The 21959-nt window shown below is 45.2% G+C and overlaps 1 protein-coding gene and 2 non-coding genes across 4 annotated transcripts in view; all 3 read left to right on the forward strand.

Annotated features, from left to right (window-relative positions):
- IRAK2 (interleukin 1 receptor associated kinase 2) overlaps positions 1–21959 on the forward strand; it is a 70430-nt gene that overhangs the window by 7415 nt on the left and 41056 nt on the right. The window contains exons 2-3 of one of the 2 annotated variants that reach the window (XM_059663530.1): positions 1965–2248; positions 14142–14324. In XM_059663530.1, the coding sequence (XP_059519513.1) occupies positions 2155–2248; positions 14142–14324 (277 nt within the window). In that variant the 5' untranslated portion in view covers positions 1965–2154. Of the gene's footprint in view, positions 1–1961; positions 2249–14141; positions 14325–21959 lie in introns of both variants that reach the window. The other variant, XM_059663529.1, reaches the window with a different exon arrangement.
- LOC132215986 (U6 spliceosomal RNA) lies at positions 4747–4851 on the forward strand. Its single transcript, XR_009448673.1, has one exon. It is a non-coding gene; the product is annotated as a U6 spliceosomal RNA (small nuclear RNA).
- Positions 14415–14555, forward strand: LOC132215968 (U4 spliceosomal RNA). The gene has a single exon (XR_009448657.1). It is a non-coding gene; the product is annotated as a U4 spliceosomal RNA (small nuclear RNA).

Genomic DNA, 21959 nt, shown 5'->3' on the forward strand with positions numbered 1-21959 from the left:
TGTTTATCTGCCCTCGATGATGTTGCCTAAGCTCTTGAAACCTATTTACTTCTGTGTAAAAATGGAATAATAATATCTGTAGTATAGGCTTATGAGACTTATATAAAATAATTTAGGCAAAGCACACTATAAAGTTGTAGTGTTATTATAGTAGTTATTTTAACCCTTTGGGGTCATATTAAATTTGGACATGGGTGTCGTACTGGTCGGAATTAATTTCCATTGAAAGAGCAGTGATACATAACATGCAAGATTATGAAGGATAAACAAGATTTATTAATTCTTTTTTGGAACTACGTCACTACTAGTAGAATCACTACAAACGTTATCACTTTCTACATCAGCGTCAGTATTCAAGGTGCCAAAATAAAACTCTTCATCGTTACTTTCAGATTCGCAGTACACTTCTTTCGGTAACTTTCTTTTTGCCATTTTGGAGTATTATTTTGAAATATCTTAACAAGTGAGAATGCCTAATTACAGTTAAACGTAATTTGTAAAGCTTTATTTGAAATTCTGCGAAGTATCTCCGAAGCTTGTCGATTTCTTCACTCTCAAAAGGCGACTGACTCGCCACCGTGTTTTGCATGGCGAGTGTGGAACGACGGCGTTTGTTTATATTGAGTTTCGATATCTCCGATTTGTCGGGGCAATGTTTTGGTTCATGACAAGGTCGCTTAGACACTTAAGAGCTTTCAGAGAAATTATGAACTGATACATGAACGAATAGAGTTAAGATTCGTAGGTTCCTTGCTATGGTGGCTGAGAGCAGACATACGACCGGAACGGTAAAAAAGCTTTGGTGGCTGAGAGTAGACAAACGACCGCAAAGGGTTATTAAAGAGGTCGTTTGTAGCCAGTGGTCAGACTGCTAGGTTTCAAGTCTCAGCTCTGCCTCTTAGTACTTGTATGAGTTTAAACAAATTATTTAACCTCTCTGTGCCTCAGTTTCCTCATCTGTAGAATGGGTATAATAACACTTGCCTACCTCATGGAGTCATTGTGAGGAATAAGTGAAATAACCCAGGTGAAGCCTGTTCAATAAATTCTAGTCATCATTAATATAAGTTCTCCTTATACCCTATTTGATAATTCAATTTGCCTCATAGTCCCTCTTACCATATTCCTCCGATAATATTGATCACATTCAAAGATAATGAATATGAAAAAAAGATAATGAATATGCAATTAGCCACCCCACTCCCTTTCATCATACTCTACTTTTGTTCTCTAACATTACCTATCATCTATAATGCTGTTACTATTTTGCATTTAAAAATTTTAAATTAAATCTTTATTGTTGAAAGTATTACATATGTCCCCCTTCCTCCCCTATTTATTTTGCATTTTTATTGCTTACTGTCTATCTCTCTCCCTGGCAGGGATTTTGTTCAGAGGTATCCCCAGCATCTAGAACAGTGCCTGGCACATAGTAGCTGCTCAAATAAAAATTAGCCATTATTGTGATAAAGTCTATCTTGACTAGTCCTCCCCTAGTAGCTCTGAATTTCTAATTTCCCTTAGTCAACTTCCCTTTTGCTTTTTGGCAGTAGCACTTATTATGTTTTAACAAACCATGTAACATACTTATTCAGTATGTTGATTAGTTATTGCTGTTTCCTCCTCGTCACCCCCATCTAAAGTGTAAGTACCGTGAAAGCAAGGACTTTTTTTATTGATTAATTTCAGAGAGAAGAAGGGAGAGGGAGAGGGAGAGATAGAAACATCAATGATGAGAGAGAATCATTGACCCACACCTGCCAGACTTTTATAGGTTTTCTCTACTTACACATCTCCAACACTTAGAAGAATTCCTGAATTACATGTGGCAGAGCGCCACAAGCACAGGCAGTAAAGTCAGGTCTCCTAGGACTGACACGGAATTCTCGGATGGCCTTAACCGTGTCTCCACTCTGGGCCTCAGTTTCCCCTCCCAGCTCTTACCCTTTTGGTTTCCCAAGCAGCCCCGGTCCAGCCTCCTGCCGGCGCCGCGCCCCACATCGCCGCTGGAGGGCAGTGGTGTCCAGCGCTGGCCCCGCCCACCCCCGGGAGGCGGGGCGAGGTGGGACGGCCAGCCCCGGAGTAAAGAAGCCGAGTCCCGCGGCGTCGGGTTCAGTCTCTCGGGAGCTCTCCGCCGGCACTTTCGGTCCCGCCATGCCCTGCTACATCTACCAGCTGCCCTCCTGGGTACTGGACGACTTGTGCCGCAACATGGACACGCTCAGCGAGTGGGACTGGAATCATTTCGGTGAGTGGGCCCCTGGCGACCCCGCGCCGGCGGCCTGGAAACCCCCTCCCGGCCGCCTGTTTGGTGGGTCCTGATCCGCGGGGCTCTGCGTGCTGCCATCTGGACCCAGGTCTCGCTGAGTGCCCGCAGGCAGGCCACTGACCCCTCTCGGGACCCAGTGCGATCATCTGGAAGGCGTTTTGTGATCTTTGAGGTTCCCTGCTGTCGCTCAGTCCTTCGCCAAGTAATGACCGCCGACTGTGCTCTTTACGGCCAGGCGTGTAAGAGCTGTGAGCAGTTACTGTAAGTGACCAGTGTGCCCGGCTCTGATGTAAGCACGTGACAGGGGTTCTCTGCTTCAGTCCTACAGCCTCTGAAGTGCGTATTTCTCTTCCCCCTTTTACAGAGGAGGAAACGGGTTTAGAAAGGTAGAGTCGCTTGCTAGGGACCATGGCCTTGCTAAGTGGCAGAATGGTGTTTGAATGCCCTGTCAGGCCCCACCAGGACATTGTATCTCCATGGTGTGTTTTGTTTCTTTGTGCCTGATGATTGGCTGAGAGCACTCGGCATCCAGGGGGAGGCTGGGCTTGTGGTCCTCAGGTTCCCAAGCAGAGGTCTGCAATTCAGCTGGTGATTTTGGGTGAGTTGCTTAACTTCTCTGAGCCTCAGCGTCTTAATCTGTAAACTGGAGGTTGTGAGGAATGAAAAAATTTTTAATTGATTTTAGAGAGGGAAAGGAGAGGAGGGAGGGAGGGAGGAAGGGGGAGAGAGAGAGAGATTTGTTGTTCCACTTATGTATGCATTCTTTGGTTGCTTCTTGTATGTGCCCTGATCTGAGATCTAACCGGAAATCTTGGTGTAAAGGGATGACACTCTAACCAACTGAGCTACCCGGCCAGGGCCAAGGAATAAAAATTGTCTAAAAAGCACCTGACACCTGAGTGTCAGAAATTCTAGAGATTCTTGTAATAATAAAGAAGTGTTAACAATGATCATCTTAGTTTTATGTTTTAATCAGTGTAACTCATGCCACTTTATTTTTAAAATAATACCTATCTGTTCTTTAAAATTTAGATTATAACATATACCCTTTATACAAGAGTATATATATGTACAGTTGAGAGAAATGAACATGTGTGTGTTACTCATCCAGTTTGAGCAAATAATATATATTTTAACCTAGTGGTTCTCAAACATGGGCGATGTTGCCCGCTAGGATCATTTGCCAATGTCTGAGACATTTTTGGTTGATAGAACTTGGGAAATGCAGTGGGTAGAGGCCAGGTATGTTGCTAAACATCCTGCAATGCACAGGACAGCCTGTCCATAAGAATGATCCAGCCTGCTCTGCCAGTGTGGTCCAGTTGGTTGGGTGTCATCCTGTGCAAGGAAAGGTTGCTGGTTTGATTCCAGTCATTGTGGGCTTGATCCCTGGTAGCAGCAGGCAACAGATAGATGTTCCACCCTCACATCAATGTTTCTCTCTCTCTCTCTCTCTCTCCCTCTCCCTCTCTCCCTCTCTCTCTAAGCTAATTTTTTTAAAATCTTAAAAAGATAAAGAATTTTCTAGCCCAAAGTGTCAATAATGCTGAGATTCAGAAACTGTTTTAAACCAGTAACAAAAATAATAAATGTTTGTTGCAAAATACAGTGGGAAACTGAGTTCAAATTCCACCACTCAGGGATACCCATTTTTAATATTGGATACCAAATAATAATGAAACAACAGCAGCAGCTAACTTTTATTGGCTTCTTACCATATACCACCAGAGTGGTAGGTGTTTTATGCAGTCTAGCCTTCTTTCTAAACATATTAATTTATGTGTATACATTTTTTAAAAAATATATTTTATTGATTTTTCACAGAGAGGAAGGGAGAGAGATAGAAAGCCAGAAACATCGATGAGAGAGAAACATCGATCAGCCGCCTCCTGCACATCTCCCACTGGGGATGTGCCCGCAACCCAGGCACATGCCCTTGACCGGAATCGAACCTGGGACCCCTCAGTCCGCAGTCCGATGCTCTATCCACTGAGCCAAGCCGGTTTCAGCTGTGTATACATTTTTTAAAAATCATGTCATTTTGAAAATTATAATAGCCTGCTTTTTCACTTAAAATACATTACAATTATTTTTCTTTGCCAAGCAATATTCTTTAGCAGCATGGATTTTTTTTCAGTGTGTATTTTTATTAATTATTTATAATGGATGGAAGTAACACATGCACTAAGTTAAATGATGTAAATAATACACCTGTGATAGAAGAAGGTAAATATCTTTCCACTTCCTGGCCCTCACCCTCCCTGTTCTCCCTAGAGACAGTCAGTGGCACCTTGTCAGGGCAACTATGAGAATGTCTGTTACTACTTGATTTTCTTTGTTTGGATGCTCTGTAATTTAGTGGCTTTGAATGTTTCCCGGGCAGTGGACAAGCTTGGTGTAAGAGACTCCCTCTAGTTTTTTCCATGTTGGCCTCAATTGTGAATGCCAGAACAACTTCTGTTTTCTAGGACACTCATTTAGAAGGCACTTATACTAGTAGTAAAATTGAAACACTGTGGAGAAGGTTAGAATGGCCCTTCTGCAAGGATGACACTCAAACACATGAAGCATTCAATATTTAAAAGAAAAACAAAGTGTACAGTTCATCTTTAATTTCTCCTGGACAATACTGTAAATATAAAACGTAAAGATGACTTTAGATGGTTTCAATCGTATAAGTTCTTCTAATCCCGTATTAGTCTTTTTCAAATGTCACTTATCAGGCATAGATAGCTCTGAAATGCTGATAAGTAAGAGGTATCTGGATTTCTGAATAGTCATAATTGTATTACCCAAGGATGGAAGTGTTGAAGTTTAATTTCTAGCCCGAGATTTTAGAATAAAATCCCTTCAGCACTTGATTGAAGTACCAAAAAATATTTCCAAAAAGTGTTTACTGTGAAGAGTACTTCTCACAGATGTATTTTCAGTTTCAGCCCAATAGTTAAAACATGTTTTTTTAAAAATAACTGTATAAATACAGTAAAAAATGTAAGAGAGGTCCATTTTGTAATCTTAATTAAAATGAGTTGGATTTTGCATCTGATATCTGTTTGGAGTTTAGAGCCATTGTGTTAAAAAATACTATATGTAACAAGGAAAAGGTACTTTTTCCTTTTAATTCCTTTGATCGATAATGACTTTTTTTTTTCAAATTGGCTAAAGGATCAAAATGAAACATTGTTAATATGAATCAGTTACTGAACTTGTTACTTGTTTTTGTTAGAAATGTTAATGTAATAAATATCAATGTGGGAGATAATGGTGAAAAAAATAAAGTCTATAGTTCGGTGGCATTTAGTATTTGCAGAGTTGTACATCCCTCTCCACATTCAATCTTAGAACATTTTAATTACCCTCAATAGAAACCCTGCTCCCCTTCATTGTCTCCCCCACATTCCCACACCCCTATTGCTTCCCCCTGCTTTAGGCATTGTTTAATCTGGACATTTTATATAAGTGTAATCATACAATATGTGGTTCTCTGTGAATGACTTTTTTCCTTTAGCATGTTTTCAAGGTGCATCATGTTGTAGCATGATCAGTGCTTAATTTCTTTTTATTGCTGAATTATATTCCATGGTACGGCTATACTGCATTTTATCTCCCCAGTTATCAGTTGATGGACATTTGGGTTCTTTCCACTTTTTGACTATTGTGAATAATGCTCCTGTGCACATTAATGTGCAAGTTTTTGTGTGGACATGTTTTCATTTCCCTTGGGTAGATATCTTGGGAGTGGAATTACTGAGTCATAGGGTAACTCTACATTTAACATTTTGAGGAACTACCAGATTTTTCCAAGTGACTGTACCATTTTACATACCCACCACCAGTGTATGAGGGTTAGTTTCTTCATATCTTCACCAACACTTGTTATTGTCTTTTTTATTCTAGCCATTGGAGCGGGTGTGATGTGGTATGTTATTGTGGTTTGATTTGTATTTCCCTAATGACTAAGAAGTGGAGCATCTTTCATGTGCATATTGGCCCTTTGAACATCCTCTTTGGGCCTCTAATTCTTTAGACCCTGGAGATACCAGAATTGCTCAAAGTCCTAATAGGCTTCTCATTGTGGTTTAGAATATAATCCAAACTCATCACTAGACATGCCCAGTCTGACACAATCTGACCCCACTGATTCTGACCTCTCCTCTCATACCCTCTTGCTCAACCTGCTCCAACCACACTGGCCTCCTTGGTCCAGACTCAGGGCCTTTGCACTTGCTGTGTCCTCTGTCTGGGACCGTGATGGCGAACCTATGACACACGTGTCAGAGGTGACACGCGAACTAATTTTTTTTGGTTGATTTTTCTTTGCTAAATGGCATTTAAATATATAAAATAAATATCAAAAATATAAGTCTTTGTTTTACTATGGTTGCAAATATCAAAAAATTTCTATATGTGACACGGCACCAGAGTTAAGTTAGGATTTATCAAAATGCTGACACGCCGAGCTCAAAAGGTTCGCCATTACTGGATTAGGACATTCTTCCATCTGTGTTCTCCATGACTAGCTGTCTAGTCTGTATTAGTTTCCTCTTGCTGCTGTAACAAAGTACCATCAATTTAATGGCTTAAGAACTGAACAAATGCATTATGTTACAATTCTGGAGGTCAGAAGAACTAAAACCAAGGTGTTGGCAGGGCTGCATTCTTTGTGGAGGTTCTGAGGAAGAATCCATTTCCTTGCCTTTCCTAGCGAGGCTGCCTGCATCTCATGGCTCATGGCCCTTTCCTTCAAAGCCAACAGCATAGCATTGTCAGCTCTCTTTGTCTGATCTCTGCTTCTATCATATCTTTTCTGAATCTGACACTCCTGCTTCCCTTTTAGAAGGACCCTTGTAGCTGTGTAACAAGCATGTCAAACTCAGAGGCTAACACAGGCCAAATAAGGTTTAAGTTGATGTGGGCCACAAAAAAACAAAAGCTTCAATTTTCATAGAAACGTAGGTTTATTTCGATGGAGACATGCTGAATACAAAGGGCTGAAATAAATGAGTAATCGTTAACATAAAATAATAGGATATTTTAATAAAAATTAATATTTTTCCTTGAACATTAACTTACCAGACACTGAATAACTGCACAAATTCATAAGTGTAACGCAAGTAAACCTATTTTTCTTGTTCTTAGAAAGCAAAATATTTCCTGTTGCGCACGCCAAACAAGTCAGTACAAGACTAAGGACATGGCAATAGGCTGCTAAAATATACGCCACTAGTATTAGTGGAGAGAAATGGTGCGCCTGCGTGTAAGGTGTGTAAGGGAAATGAATGCAACGTGATTATAGTAATCAGTCATAAGTGAACTTTGTAGTTCGTTATTAATAATTATGTATAACAGGATATTGTAAAAATTAACTTATGAAATTTTTATTAAGATGTTCCTTACATGCTGTTATATTGGCTGAGCCGCAAAAATATTTCTTGTGGGCTGCATGCGGCCTGTGGGCCACGAGTTTGACATACTTGCTGTATAATTTTGTTAACCCAGGAAATTCCATAAAAAGGGGAAGAAAAAAAAGAAGAACCCTTGTGATTACATTGGGCCCACTCAAATAATCCAAGATAACCTCATTTAAAAACCCTTAATTGCCCTGCTGGACTGGCTCAATTAGTTGATGCTTCAAAAAAAATTTTCTTAAAGCAGCAGTTCTCAACCTGTGGGTCACGACCACTTTGGGGTCGAACGACCCTTTCACAGGGATCACCTCAGACCATCGGAAAACACATATATAATTACATATTGTTTTTGTGATTAATCACTATGCTTTAATTATGTTCAATTTGTAACAATGAAAATACATCCTGCATATCAGATATTTACATTACGATTCATAACAGTAGCAAAATTACAGTTATGAAGTAACAATGAAAATAATTTTATGGTCGAGGGTCACCACAACATGAGGAACTGTATTAAAGGGTCGCAGCATTAGGAAGGTTGAGAACCATTGTCTTAAAGCCTCACCTGAGGATATGTCTTGTTTTTTGTTTGTTTATTTGTTTGTTTTTATTGATTTCAGAAAGGAAGGGAGAGGGGGAGAGAGATAGAAACATCAATGATGAGAGAGAATCATTGATTGGCTGCCTCTTGTATGCCCCCTACTGGGGATCGAGCCCGCAAGCTGGGCATATGCCCTTGACAGAATTGAACCCGAGACCCTTCAGTCTGTAGTCCCATGCTCTATTCACTGAGCCAAACAGGCTAGGGCTGTTTTTATTGAATTTGGAGAGAAAAGAGAGAGAGAGGGGAAGAGAGAAACGTGGATTGGTTGCCTCCTGCATGTGCCTTGACTGGGATCAAACCACAACCTAGGTACATGCCCTGACCAGGAATCAAACCTGCAACCTTTTGGTGCACGGGGGACAGTGCTCCAACCAACTGAGAGCTACCTGGCCAGGGCTGCAAATCATTTTAGAAAAGATAGTCTCTTAGGGCTGATTGTGGTCCCGTTGATTGTGGTCCTGGTGGACAGGGGTAGGAAGATCCTTAAAGTGACTCAAAATCACACAGCCACAAGTATGCTGCTTTTTGAATTTGACAGTTCTTGGCAGATAACGTTTGCCTCCTGTTCATTTCTCTATTATTGCAGCTGCATCCATGTTTGCTCTTGGGGGAAAAACAGGCTTCTTACAACTTCACGCACCCCAGGTGTATTTTGAGGGACCCAGGGACAGGGTTCCTTTGTTGGACCGCTCCCCATCTCGCTCACTCAGGCAGGTGCCAGCCTTTGTGCACAGCCCTGCTTTGTCCCTGCCCAGCTGTGTTACTTCAGGCAAGTGACTGCCTCGCTTTAAACCTTTCGTTTTTCTCGGCTGTAAAATGGGATGGAATTGCTGCTTAGGGGACACGATGGTGGGGAAGATCCTTAGCACTTTCCCCTTCTCACAAGCAGAGAAGAGGTATTTGACCCTAGGGTGGGTCATTTCAGGAGGCTGTGCCAGCTCCAGAGGGCTTTGAAGAAGGGCGAACTTTTCTACCATATCAGGTGAACTCCAGTAGGATTCAGAAACTCAGACCTGGAGGGATAGTCTCCCCATGGTGTTAACCAGCGGGGCTAAAAACATAGAGTGTGGATGGTTTAACAATTACAGCTAACATTCATAGCTCATTTACCATGTGCCGACCAGTATTCCAAGTGCTTCTAGATTTAAAACTAATCTAATCCTCTCAACAGCCTCTGAGGCAGACACTCTTATTATCCTCATTAGCAGATGAGGAAACTGAGGCACAGGGAGAGGTGAAGGGCCTTCCCCAAGCACACAGCAAATAAGTAGCAGAGACAGGATTTGAACCCAGACCTCTGATCCAGAATCTGGGCCTGAACCATCATTGTACTGTCCTGCTGACATAAGCATGTATTTTCATATTTATAGAAAAATCTGGAAGTTTAGCAGCAAAAAGTATAAGCAGTGCTTTTCTTGGGATCTTCCAAGTGGGATGTCATGGGAACTTTGATTTTCTTCCATTTTCCAAATATTCTATTACCTGTATATGTGGAGAAAAGAGGTGTGGATGTAACAGGACCCTCGGCAGTGCCTTATCCCCCCAAGATCCCTATCTTATTTGAACCCTGTTTTAAAGGTATAGTTAGATGCTACTAGGTCAATACCTTAAGATACATCACTTTTGCCCTAGCCGGTTTGGTTCAGTGGATAAAGCGTTGACCTGCAGACTGAAGGGTCCCAGGTTTGATTCCGGTCAAGGGCATATGCCTGGGTTGCAGGCTCAGTCCCCAGTAGGGGCCTGCAGGAGGCAGCCAATCAATGATTCTCTCTCTCTTCATTGATGTTTCTATCTCTCCCTCTCCCTTCCTCTCTGAAATCAATAAAAATATATTTTAAGAAAAGATACAGCCTGGCCAGCATGGCTCAGTGGTTGAGCGTCAACCTATGAATCAGGAGGTCACGGTTCCATTCCCGGTCAGGGCACATGCTTGGGTTGCGAGCTCCATCCCCAGTAGGGGATGTGCAGGAGGCAGCCAATCAATGATTCTCTCATCGTTGATGTTTCTATCCCTCTCTCACTCTCCTTTCCTCTCTGAAATCAATAAAAAATATAAAAACACAAAAAACACAAACATTACTTTCATGGAGCTAAGATGTCCAAACTACAAGGCACCTTAGAGCTTAATTCCTGTTTCTCCTGCATTGCCTATGAGGAAACACAACCCACAGAGACTGAGGACATGGCTGAGAGTTCACACAGCCGCAGAGCTCCCGGGGCAGCCTTGCGGTTCTGTTTTCTCATGAAATCATGCTGCCTCCAGAGTGGGAGGAGTCACAGTTGCTTCCCTCTGCTCTTTTCTCTCTGAGGCTGGAAGCAGCACCTGACCCTGCTGACATCACATCCTATTGTCCTGGAGTCTGGCCTGGGGTTTCCAGTGACTAAAGTTGCAACTCAGGGAACTTTCCATCCGAGCAGGGCCCTTTCCTGGAGGCTTTCTCCCTGCAGGAAGCTGTCACAACCTTCCCCATTGCTTCAGAGCAGAGGGGATTGTGCAACATGGCTCGGAGGTCTAACGTGGACTCCGTGGAATCCGTGGCTGTTAGATTCAAGTCCAAACCCCAAGCCCAGCGTTCGAGGCCCTTAGCTATGTTTTCCTGGCCTTCATCTCTTGTCTCCCCTTCCTCACTCAGTCCACTTACGTTTGTATTTTTCAAACAGAGAAGCGCCATGGGCTTCTGGTTTACTCACCACAGGATCCCCAGAGCTTGCTGCGGACCTGGAGCACAGTACTGCTCAATCATTTTTTGTTGAATGAATGACTGACTTGAGGTTCACAGAGATTCTTGCTCTGTGATTTCTGAAACCCTAGAGCTGAAGCGTGATTTTTTTATTTCTAGTTAACTAAAATGCCTTTCTCACTTCCGTAAACTCAGTGGAATACTTTGTGACCATTCAAAAAGCCATTTATGAAGAGCTTTAACAACTGGGAAAATGCTTATGGTGTAAAGTTAAACAAGAACAAGCTGCAAAACCTTACAGTCTTACAGAACCACACCTGTGTGTGTGTGTGGGGGGGGAGTGGTATGTGTGGAGGGGGGGACAGGGGGTTAGTTAGAAGAGAAAGTACCCTAATAGGATGCTACATAACTTGTTTTCTTAGTTTCCCCCCCGTTATTTCCCACGTTTTCTTTAGTGAACAATTATCTATATTAATAGAAGCATAATATGCTAATTAGATCAGACAGCCAAACGACCTTCTGGATGTCATTCCAGACGTCCTTCCAGACGAAGCCACAGCAGTGGGGGACCGAGGCAGAGGTGGTTAGGGGTGATCAGGCAGGCAGAGAGGTTAGGGGTGATCAGGCAGGCAGGCGAAGGCAGTTAGGTGCAATCAGGCAGGCAGAGTGGTTAGGGGTGATGAGGTAGGCAGGCAAGCAGTTAAGGGTGATTAGGTAGGCAGGCAGTGGTGGTTAGGGGCAATCAGGCAGGCAGGCGAGTGGTTAGGGGCAATCAGGCAGGCAAGCGAGTGGTTAGGGGTGATCAGGCAGGCAGGCGAGTGGTTAGGGGTGATTAGGCAGGCAGACTGGTTAGGGGCAATCAGGCAGGCAGGCAGAGTGGTTAGGGGCGATCAGGCAGGCAGGCAGGTGAGCGGTTAGGAGCCAGCAGTCCCAGATTGTGAGAGGGATGTCCGACTGTCGGTTTAGGCCAGGGGTGGGTAAACTTTTTGACTCGAGGGCCACAATGGGTTCTTAAACTGGACCAGAGGGCCGGAACAAAAGCATGGATGGAGTGTTTGTGTGAACTAATATAAATTCAAAGTAAACATCATTACATAAAAGGGTAGGGTCTTTTTTTTTTTTTTTTTTTTTTTAGTTTTATTCATTTCAAACGGGCTGGATCTGGCCCGCGGGCCGTAGTTTGCCCATGGCTGGTTTAGGCTCACAGTGATCGGGCCTAAACCAGCAGTCGGACATCCCCCAAGGGGACCTGGATTGCGAGAAGGTGCAGGGCAGGCTGAGGGGACCCCCCCCCCCCCGCACAAATTTTATGCACCGGGCCTCTAGTTAATTTTATAATAGAAAATGAAAAGAAGGAATACATTCTTTTTAGTATTGTCAATGGTAGCCCCTTGCAAATTTTGTAGTGCTTCCAAGTTGGCAAAATGCTTTTGGATCCACAGGCTCTTTTGATCCTTCTAACTATTCTTTGAAGATGGTGGGCCATGTGGGCTGGCTCATTCATTCATTCATTCATATTTCCCCTGCCAGGGCTGGGGCTTAGAGGTGAGGGTAATATTTAAGGAGGCATAAGGAGACACCTAATCTTCAGATGCTGCAAGTGTTACCGGCGGTATTGATGGCAAAACAGCACCAGTTATTACTGGCTAAATTGGACCTCATATATATATATATATGAAGGAAGAGGGAGAGAGAGAGAGATAGAAATATCCATGATGAGAGCCTGCACCCCGCCCCCCCCCCCCCCCACACACACACACACACTGGGGATGGAGCCTGCAACCCAGGCATGTGCCCTGACTGGGAATCAAACTGTGACCTCCTGGTTCATAGGTCGATGCTCAACCACTGATACCGGTCAGGCTGGACCTCGGTTCTTGAGTTCGGCAAAGAAAGAATTCAGAACCAGGAACTAAAATTAGAAGAGAAAGTTTATCTAGAAAGTTACAGAGGTAGAAGTGAGCCAGCTGGGCTGCGTAGGCTCAGCAAACAAGTTACAGAAACAAAAGAAGGCCCCTGTTGGAGCTTAGGAGAAAGAAAGGCAATGCTAACATGTAGGGGCAGAGGGAGGGAAAAAGAGGGGGGAAGGAAGGTACAGGGGTGCAGGCTGGGGAGGTTTTAGGGGAGGCTCTCTAGAATATTTATCAGCTTTATGTTGATGCACCAAGATGTGCTTTATTTCCCTGACTTCCATCCTTGGATGTGGTTGGCAAAATGGCACTAATTGGATTTTCTGTTATCTATTTCCCTGAGTAGGGTGATTGAAGTTATTTACCCTCTGGTTGGGGAAAAGTGTAAACCAGGTACTTTAATGGCAATTTCCTAGCTGGCTATAAACTGTCTCAGTTTCCCTATTCTACTTGGCCTGGCTTACTAGCCTGTCTCAAGTGCACCATCAGCCCTAAGAATGAGCCCCTCCTTAGGTTTTGCCCCCTGGTGCCCTCCCCTGCCTCATCCTAGTCCTGGCCCAGGCCCCACTGTGCCAGGCACTGTTCTCTGTTCTGGGGATCTAATGGTGAACAGAACACGTAAAACTCCTTCACAGGGCTTCTATTCTAGAAGGGGAGACAGGCAAAGTTGTTGCCCCGCTATTACAGTGGAGGAAACAGGCTCCTTGGGGGAAGTGACTTACTCAAAGCAAATAAGCAGCTAAAGCTCGAGGCCCCTGACCCTCACACCCAGTGGTCTTTCTCCAAAGTCTTGTGTGGTATCAACGTTGATATTTATTTATTTATTTTTAAAATATATTTTATTGGTTTTTTACAGAGAGGAAGGGATAGGGATAGTCAGAAACATTGATGAGAAAGAAACATCGATCAGCTGCCTCCTGCACACTCCCCACTGGGTATGTGCCCGCAACCAAGGTACATGCCCTTGACCAGAATCGAACCCGGGACCCTTGAGTCCACAGGCCGATGCTCTATCCACTGAGCCAAACCGGTTAGGGCGAGACGTTGATATTTAGGTTCAAGTATTGATGTGCTGGTCCCCATGGGTATGAAATGGAATCAGCATTATAACTTGGGCTGCCTGTGGACCCCAGCTGATGGTGGAATTTCTGGTACGGTAGGGGGCAGATGGGGAAAAAGTTATGGACAAAGCCTGGCTAATACACTGACCTCTCCTGGAGGCACTGCTTTGCTAACTCTAAGCGGATCCTCTCACTCGCCTTCTAGCCTCCTATGTGATCACGGACCTGACCCAGCTGCGGAAGATCAAGTCCATGGAGCGGGTGCAGGGCGTGAGCATTACCCGGGAGCTGCTGTGGTGGTGGGGGATGCGTCAGGCCACCGTTCAGCAGCTGCTGGACCTCCTGTGCCACCTGGAGCTCTACCGTGCCGCCCAGATCATCCTGAACTGTGAGTCACCAAGAGGGCGGGCCCCCTGAGCAGGAGCTGCATGTACTCTCCGGCCTTTAAACCTTTGTGAATCTTTTAAAAAATTAAATGAGTTTTGTACATCGGCAGTATCACAGCCAATGAGGTTTATCCGAGGCGCGATTATTACTAATTGGAAACTTTTCCCAATACTCCGATATGACAACTTGAAATAGTCTGCATTAGCGATTAAAAGTTTTTGAATGGAAAAAAAAAAAGGTTTGAATGAAAGAGTTTACCATCCAACTAAGAAATTAGTCACAGCTTATCTCTGGTCATGGGTGGAGATGGGGTCATACCCAGCCGCCTGGATCCAGAGCCTTTATTCTTAGCTTTTCTCCTGGGAACATCAAAGAACGAAGTGTTTGGGTTTCCAGGAAACAGTGACATTTTGCCTGCCCCCTTCTCTTCTGCGTAGAACTTTACTCAGACCCCTGCTTTCCTGTTCCAACTGCCCCTGTCCTCTCAGGGCTGTAAGAGTCTGCCTTGGCTCCCCAACCCTCTTTCTCTTCCCCTTGGCCGTGCTGATTGAAATTGCCTGAGGAAGAGAGCGTAAAGCCTGTTGGTTTCCACATCCACAAATCCCCTGGCTGTTCTTTTGTTTGGGGAGTTTGGTTGTGTTTTAACTGTTGCTTTGAGTCCTCAGGCAAGATAGTGCCCCTTTCTGTACCTTTTTTATTTTCCGCAGGGGGAAAAGAGTGCTATCAATTTCTGTTACTTTTTGGAGGTGAGTAAAGAGGGTGTGTGAAAAGCATTTTAAGTTTCTGTATTCCAACTGGTCAAAGCAGGTTTCCCTTCCCTGACTGTAGTGAGGCAGGATAGGAAGAAGCTAGGAAAAATTCTTGGCAAGTGGAATAGGGAAACTGAGACAGGTAGTTACTAGTAAATAGCAATTTGCAGCCATCGAGAAAATCTGATCTTCCCTAAACCAAGCGCAGTTAAGAATAAATGGTTTGGCCCTGGCCAGTGTAGCTCAGTTGGTTGAGCGTCCTCCCATGCACCAAAAGGCTCGATTCCCAGTAGGGGGCATGCAGGAGGCAGCCAATCAAATCTCTCTCACATCGATGTTTCTCTCCCTTTCTCTCTAAAAAATTAATTAAAAACTACTTTTTTAAAAAAGTAAATGGTTTGCACTTTTCCCCAACTAGAGGGTAAATAGCTTAAATCACCCTACTCAGGGAGAGAGATGGTAGAAATCCAATTAGTGCCATTTGCCAGCCACTGCCAAGGACAGATGAAGAGAATAAATCTCATTTTGGTACATCAGCATAAAGTTGATGAATAGTCTATTGAAATCCTCCCCTAAATAACCAGTCTTTATTTTATTTTTTAAATATATTTTTATTGATTTCAGAGAGAGAGATAGAAACATCAATTATGAGAGAGAATCATTGATTGTCTGCCTCTTGCATGATCCCCAGGATTGAGCCCACAACCCAGGCATGTGCCCTGACTGGGAATTGAACTGTGACCTCCTGGTTCATAGGTTGATGCTCAACCACTGGGCCGCACCGGCTGGGTAACAGCCAGCCTTTAAAACCCTCAAAACAAGGTCCCAGCTCATGCTCTCCCTCTCTCCCTCCCAGGAGCACACCTACGCTTCCCTCCTTTTTCCCCCACAGGCATGCACCTCCTAAACTCTAAGGGACCCCATGAGGCTTGCAACCAGGGCAGCAATGGTCAGTGGCAGTTCATCTGGGGCAAACCCCCCAAACCTGTTCCTAAGGACCCCCTTCTCTCTGTTTTCTTAGTGAGCCAAAACAGACTAGCCTAGGCTCATTTTCCCACGTAGTCCTTCTGTTATCCTAAGCCAGTGGTCGGCAAACTGCGGCTCGGCAAACCGCCGCTTGCGAGCCACATGCAGCTATTTGGCCCCTTCAGTGTGGCTCTTCCACAAAATACCGGCTCTTCCACAACATACTGACTTCTGTGCATGGGCCACGAAGTTTCAATCGCACTGTACATGCGAGCCCTCACGTGGTATTTTGTGGAAGAGCCACACTCAAGGGGCCAAAGAGCCGCATGTAGCTCTTGAGCTGCAGTTTGCGGACCACGGTCCTAGGCCCTTTCTTGTTTCACTGTCCCCAGCTTCAACAAATGTCCTCTAAAGTTCACCTGGACTCCTGTTGTGAAATATTTCCTGCATGAAATCAGGAACTCACACACTACCATCAAGGGCCAGGTCCCCTTTCCGGTAACAGTAGCATTAATTAAACCTTACTTTGCATGTACTTGTGGAAGATTGCTTATGACCTTGCTCAGCCTCTGGCATTTTGAGAACCTGACTTCTGCCTACCACTTTAAGGGCTTTGAATAGATTTGAATAAAACTGGTGTTTGGCAATCACACATACCAAAAGTCCTGAAGTGGCTTCCTCTGGCTCCAGGTAATATTATTTATATTTAACAGAGGCCTTCTGAAGGTTGGGCTTGAACTGAAAGGTGATGTGTGGTAAACCACATGTCGGGGACCACACAGGCAACAAGTCTTTTGAAATGTATTGTGGGTGATTGCTCTGATTGTGCGAAGAGCTGGGTATGTAGGTCTCTCTCTGTTCCTTGATATTTCCTTGACCTTAATTGCTGAGACCATTGTTTCATTCAATTTGTCAAACATTAAGTGTCATAAGAATTAGAATAAATTAGTACAGGCTAATTACCCAGCTTCCCAATCTGTCCTCCAGCAAATCTGCCTGTGTCAGCTCCTTTTCACGATTGTAGCCACTCTTGGGTGGTCTCCTGTATTAGCATTCCAGGTACACTGCTGTCACTAGGGGCAGACTACAGTGACTTTAAAATAAAATAGGACCGTTTATTTTCCTCTCCTGTGACAGCCCAAGCTGCCCAGGGCTGATAGTGTTACAGGAAGGGGACCAGGCCCCGAGTAGGTCTACCTCGGGCCAGCCTGTGGTGTGTGGGTTCTTGACTTCATGCAGGAAAGATTTGCATTTGTGAGTCCAGGTGATTTTGAGAGTACGTTTATTGAAGCTGGGAACAGTGAAATAAGGAAGGGCCTCGGACAGAAGAAACAACAGGAGACTAGGCAGGGCTGCATTGGCTCTCTAGAAACATCATGGGAAAGAAGTGAGCCAAAGCCAGGCTGCTGTCAGCTCACTGGAAAGTCCGAGAAAAGGGGGCCTTGGGGACAGGTTCAGGGGGTTAGCCTGGGATGAGCTGCCACTGGTTGCAAGTCTCCTGGGGTCCCTTAGAGTTTAGGAGATACATGCTTGTGAGGGAAGAAAAGGAGGAAGGGAAGGGCATGGGCTGGCTCCCAGGAGGGAGTTAGTGTGCTGGGTCCTTTGTCTTGAGAGTTTTAAAGCCTGGAATTTAGGGGAGGGCTTAGGAAAGGATCTCAAAAGAATATTCATCAACTTTCCAGGTCTATCGGTTCAGGGTCCTGGTCTCCACTGATTGGTTGACACCAGGGCAGGGGTTATTAGTTGTCACAGCTGATCTTGTTTCTTTTCTGGAGCTGAAATACAACTGAGGCCTAGATGTTATTTCTAGGGAGGAAAAGGCAGGGAGGGGGGTCTAAAAATCACATGACCAGTGATATGAAGGGTCAGGGGGTCTAAACCACATGGCCAGCCGTGTGCCAGCGGAGGAAAGGCCACCCTGGGGGCAAGGTCCAGCACCAGTTTTACCCGTTGCTAGGCACGGAGGGCTTTACATTCTGGTGACCTTTTGTATCTGACTGTAAATTTCTCGGCCAGTTTGTTTAGTTTTCTGTCACAGTTGCCCAATTCCACTTTCCAAGGAATTTCCCTAGCCTTTTTTGTTTTGTTAAACCTTACCAGAGGATATTTTTTTCCATTGCTTTTCAGAGTAGAAGGGAGGGACAGAGAAAGATTGATGTGAGACACACATTGACTGGTTGCCTCAACCCAGGAATGTGCCCTTGACTGGGAATCAAACCTGAGACTCTTAGGTGTGCAGGCTGCCACTCTAACCACTGAGCAACAATGGCCAAGGCTTCCTAGCTTCTTACTAACCTGCTTCAATAGGGCAGCTCAATGGTGTGGAGGACCAGGTTCTTGCTTTTTCATTGCTCTGTCGTCTTGGACATCTGGCGGCTGACTCATACTTGAGATGGCTGCCCCGTGTCCCCACAAGCACATTCCAGCCAGCAAGAAGGGTGTGCCCAGGAAGCTGCACACCTAACTTCCCTTCACAAGTCACTGGTCAGGACCTAGTCACATGATCACACCTAGTTGCAAGGGAGGCTGGGAAATGTAATCTTTAGCTGGAAGGTTATGTGCACAACTAGAGCTTCTATTACTCTAGGAGAGGAAGTAATAAATATTGGAGGGACAGCAGTCTCCCTACAGTCCTCCCCTTTGGGCCACCCAGGTATCTTCCCACACAGAAAACATGCAAGGGAGACAGGCCTGAAGTCCTAATCAGTTCTTTTAGCTCAGGGCCCAGGATCTGTGGGTGATTTGTAGTCTCTATCAGCGGTGGAATCTGAACAGGAAGCCAATTAAAACTCTCGTCTGAAATACTTGTTAAAGTAGTTGACAAGTCCGGCAGACAGGAATTGTAAAAGGTCCCTTCTGCTAGGGGAGCAAGTCCTTTGCTTGGTCCATGTGGCAGCCCCTTGTTCTCAGGAAGCCAGTGATTCTCAAATGTGTGTCCCAGATTTCTAGTCATCATCAGCACCTGGGAACTTGTTAGAATGCAAATACCTGAGCCTCACCTAATCTGCTGATTCAGAAATTCCAGGGTGGGGCTGGTTCTGATGCAGATGAAGGTTTAAGAACCACTGCTCTCCCCAGCTGGTTTGGTTCGATGGATAGAGCCTTGGCCCGAGGACTGAAGAGTCCGGGAGGCAATCAATCGATGTTATTAACCACATTGATGTTTTCATGTTTCTCTCTCTCACTCCTCCTTTCCACTCTTTCTAAAAATCAATGGAAAAGTATCCTTGAGTGAGGATTAACAACAACAACAAAAAGAACCACTGCTCTAACTCCTGGTTCTCTACCTCCTGGCTTTGTCCCGGAGGGTTGGGGAAGGGTTAGGCATTGGGTGGGGAGGTGTGTGTGGCAGGGGAGGCTCTCCTGTTCATTATTCTCTGTGGCCTCATCTGAAGTGGGAAGTTAAGAGTCCTAATCCTAAAAGGAACTTTTCCTGACTGCCAGGCTTAGGAGGGGCCTGTGAGCCAGGCATCAGAGCCTATGTGTCATCATCTTGGAGGCTTAGGAGCAGGAATGAGAAGAGAGGCCAAAGTGTCAGAGCTTTGGCTTCCGGCTAAAGACGGTTTGTCTACCATCACTGCTGAGCTCTGGAGCTAGTTAAATGCTACCAAAAGCAGGCCTAGGAGCTGAGCCTGTTGATGGTTGGGATCGTGAGATGGCTGTAGCTCTGAGGTTGGAGGCTAGAAACCAGGTGTGCCTCACCTGTGAGTTGAAACTCTCCTTCGTTCCTCCCCATAGGGAGTTAGATACACAGAGCTGGGCAAGAGACTCAGTAGTGAACTAAAGAAATATTTATCAGGTGCCTGCTCTGTGCTAGGTACAGGGGACACAGCAATGAGATTACAGACAAGGTCCTAGACCTCAAGGAGCTTGCAGTCCAGTGTGGATGATGACATGGAGACGCATAACCAACCACAGTGTGAGGGCTCAAAGGAGAAGTGTAGGTAGGATAGGCAGATAGGTAGGAGAGGGGAAGAGGGGAAGATTTGATCTCATTGGGGAAGCTTCCCCGAGGAAGTGAAACTGAAGTCTCCATTCAAAGGATGAGTGGGCCAGCCGAAGTGAGAGACCACACAGGCATTTCTAGGCAAAGGGGACAGCACCTGCAAAGGCCTGGTGGTAGGAGGGAGCGATGTTTGAGGACCTAAAGAGAGGCCATGGCGCCTCCCTTAGCTGGAGGACAATGGGAGAGTGGGGGCTGAGACTGGAGAGGGCAGGGTCAGGCCACCCAGTTTCACAGTTGTGGCCATTTGCTTTTGCCTGGAGCCCAGGGAAGATTTTGGAGGGCTTGTCCCTGGTGGGTATCCCACTGTTCTGGCCACTGTGTGGAATGGGGGCCTGGGTGGTTCCAGGTATCAGCTGAGTAGGAGAGCGAGGAGCTTCTGGAACCTGAAAGGATTGGGGAGGCGACCAAAGTTTAGCTTCTCATCTGCTGCTACCATCCTCCTGGGAGTCTTAAGTTTCTTGATTTTGGTGTGGTCTCTCCTTGGTTGTGCAACCTTGACAGCTCCTAACTTTTGGGTTGGCATCTCATTCAAAGTCATTTCCTTCCTGGAGCTGAGCTCTCACTGAGTGGGGAATTTTTGGCTGCTGCCTAAAATAAAACAAGAGAATGGACTCTTTTTATCCCGAAGAGGCTGAGGTGTTGCAAGGTCAGACAGGGCTCGTGTTTGCTCTCTTGGAAGCTTTCCCAGCATCCGCCCCTTTCCAACTACCAGGAAACAATGAAACATGAATAGGGCCCCGGCCGGTTTGGCACGATGGATGAAGTGTCGGCCTGCAAACTGAAGGGTCCCAGGTTAAATTCTAGTCAAGAGCAAGTACCTCAGTTGCAGGCTCGGTCCCCAGCCCTGGTCAGGACAAGAGCGGGAGCCGGAGCATGCGGGAGGCAGCCGATCGATTTTCTCACAACGATGTTTTGTTTTCCCCTCCCTTCCACACTCTTTAAAAGTAATGCAAACATATCCTCAGGTGAGGATTAAAAAGAACCAAACATGAGGAGTCAGACCCTACGGCCGCTAGGGGCTTGCCAGTGGAACTGGTAGCATTGGGCCAAGACCTCCCAGGTTAGGAGTAAGTATGTCTGGGTTCTAGCAATATAACTTGGATTTAGCACCTAAGATATACCCGGCAAAGCATCTTATTGCACAAATCTTGTTATCCCCGTGTTATAATGGGGAAACTGAGGCTCAGAGATTGAGTAACGCGCCCGGGATGGGAACTCATGCCCACTTGACCTTAACCCTTACTGGGGTAGGTCACTAGATGGCATCAAGTCTCACTTTCCCCCCTCTGAAAAATATAAACTCATCCCAGTTTATAATTAGATATCTCTTGTTTAGCTAGCTTAATGTCAAGGTCATGTCAGTTTTTATAACAAATGAAATCCCTCGTCCCTAACATACCGAATGAATGGGGAAGGATGAGTCATTTTAGCAGCTGTTGCAATACAGGTCCATTGGGGAGAGAGAGAGAAAGAGAGAGAGAGAAGGAAAACAGATCATGCCCTCAGATTTGCCTAATTTTGTCTCTAGTTTGAATTGGTAATTTTGAGTGGGGTGTGTGTAGGGGAGACAGAACTTTGAGTACCCAGGAGGGTTGAGTGAGCCCAAGGATTAGGAAAGGAAAAGAAAGGGCCTAGAAAGCTATGCATGGCCAACCAGCATCGGGGTTCTTTAGTTATGGCTGAATCACTTTCATTTGTTCATTTCAACCATCTGAGTCAGCTGAAGAATAAAAACAAATGTATAAATATTACCTCACTGTTTAATGTGGGGGCTGTGAAGGAGGGGGGGATTTCCAGAGTGTGCCCACAGAGGAAAGACCTTGTCAGCAGCTAGAGGCCCTTCTGCTCACGTGCGTGGTGCCTGGGTTTGCTGTTGTATTAAGTGTTCCTAGGCAGCCGGGGAGGAGACCCCAGA

This window comes from Myotis daubentonii, chromosome 14, assembly GCF_963259705.1.
Source record: "Myotis daubentonii chromosome 14, mMyoDau2.1, whole genome shotgun sequence".
In the NCBI taxonomy this organism is placed as follows: domain Eukaryota; kingdom Metazoa; phylum Chordata; class Mammalia; order Chiroptera; family Vespertilionidae; genus Myotis; species Myotis daubentonii.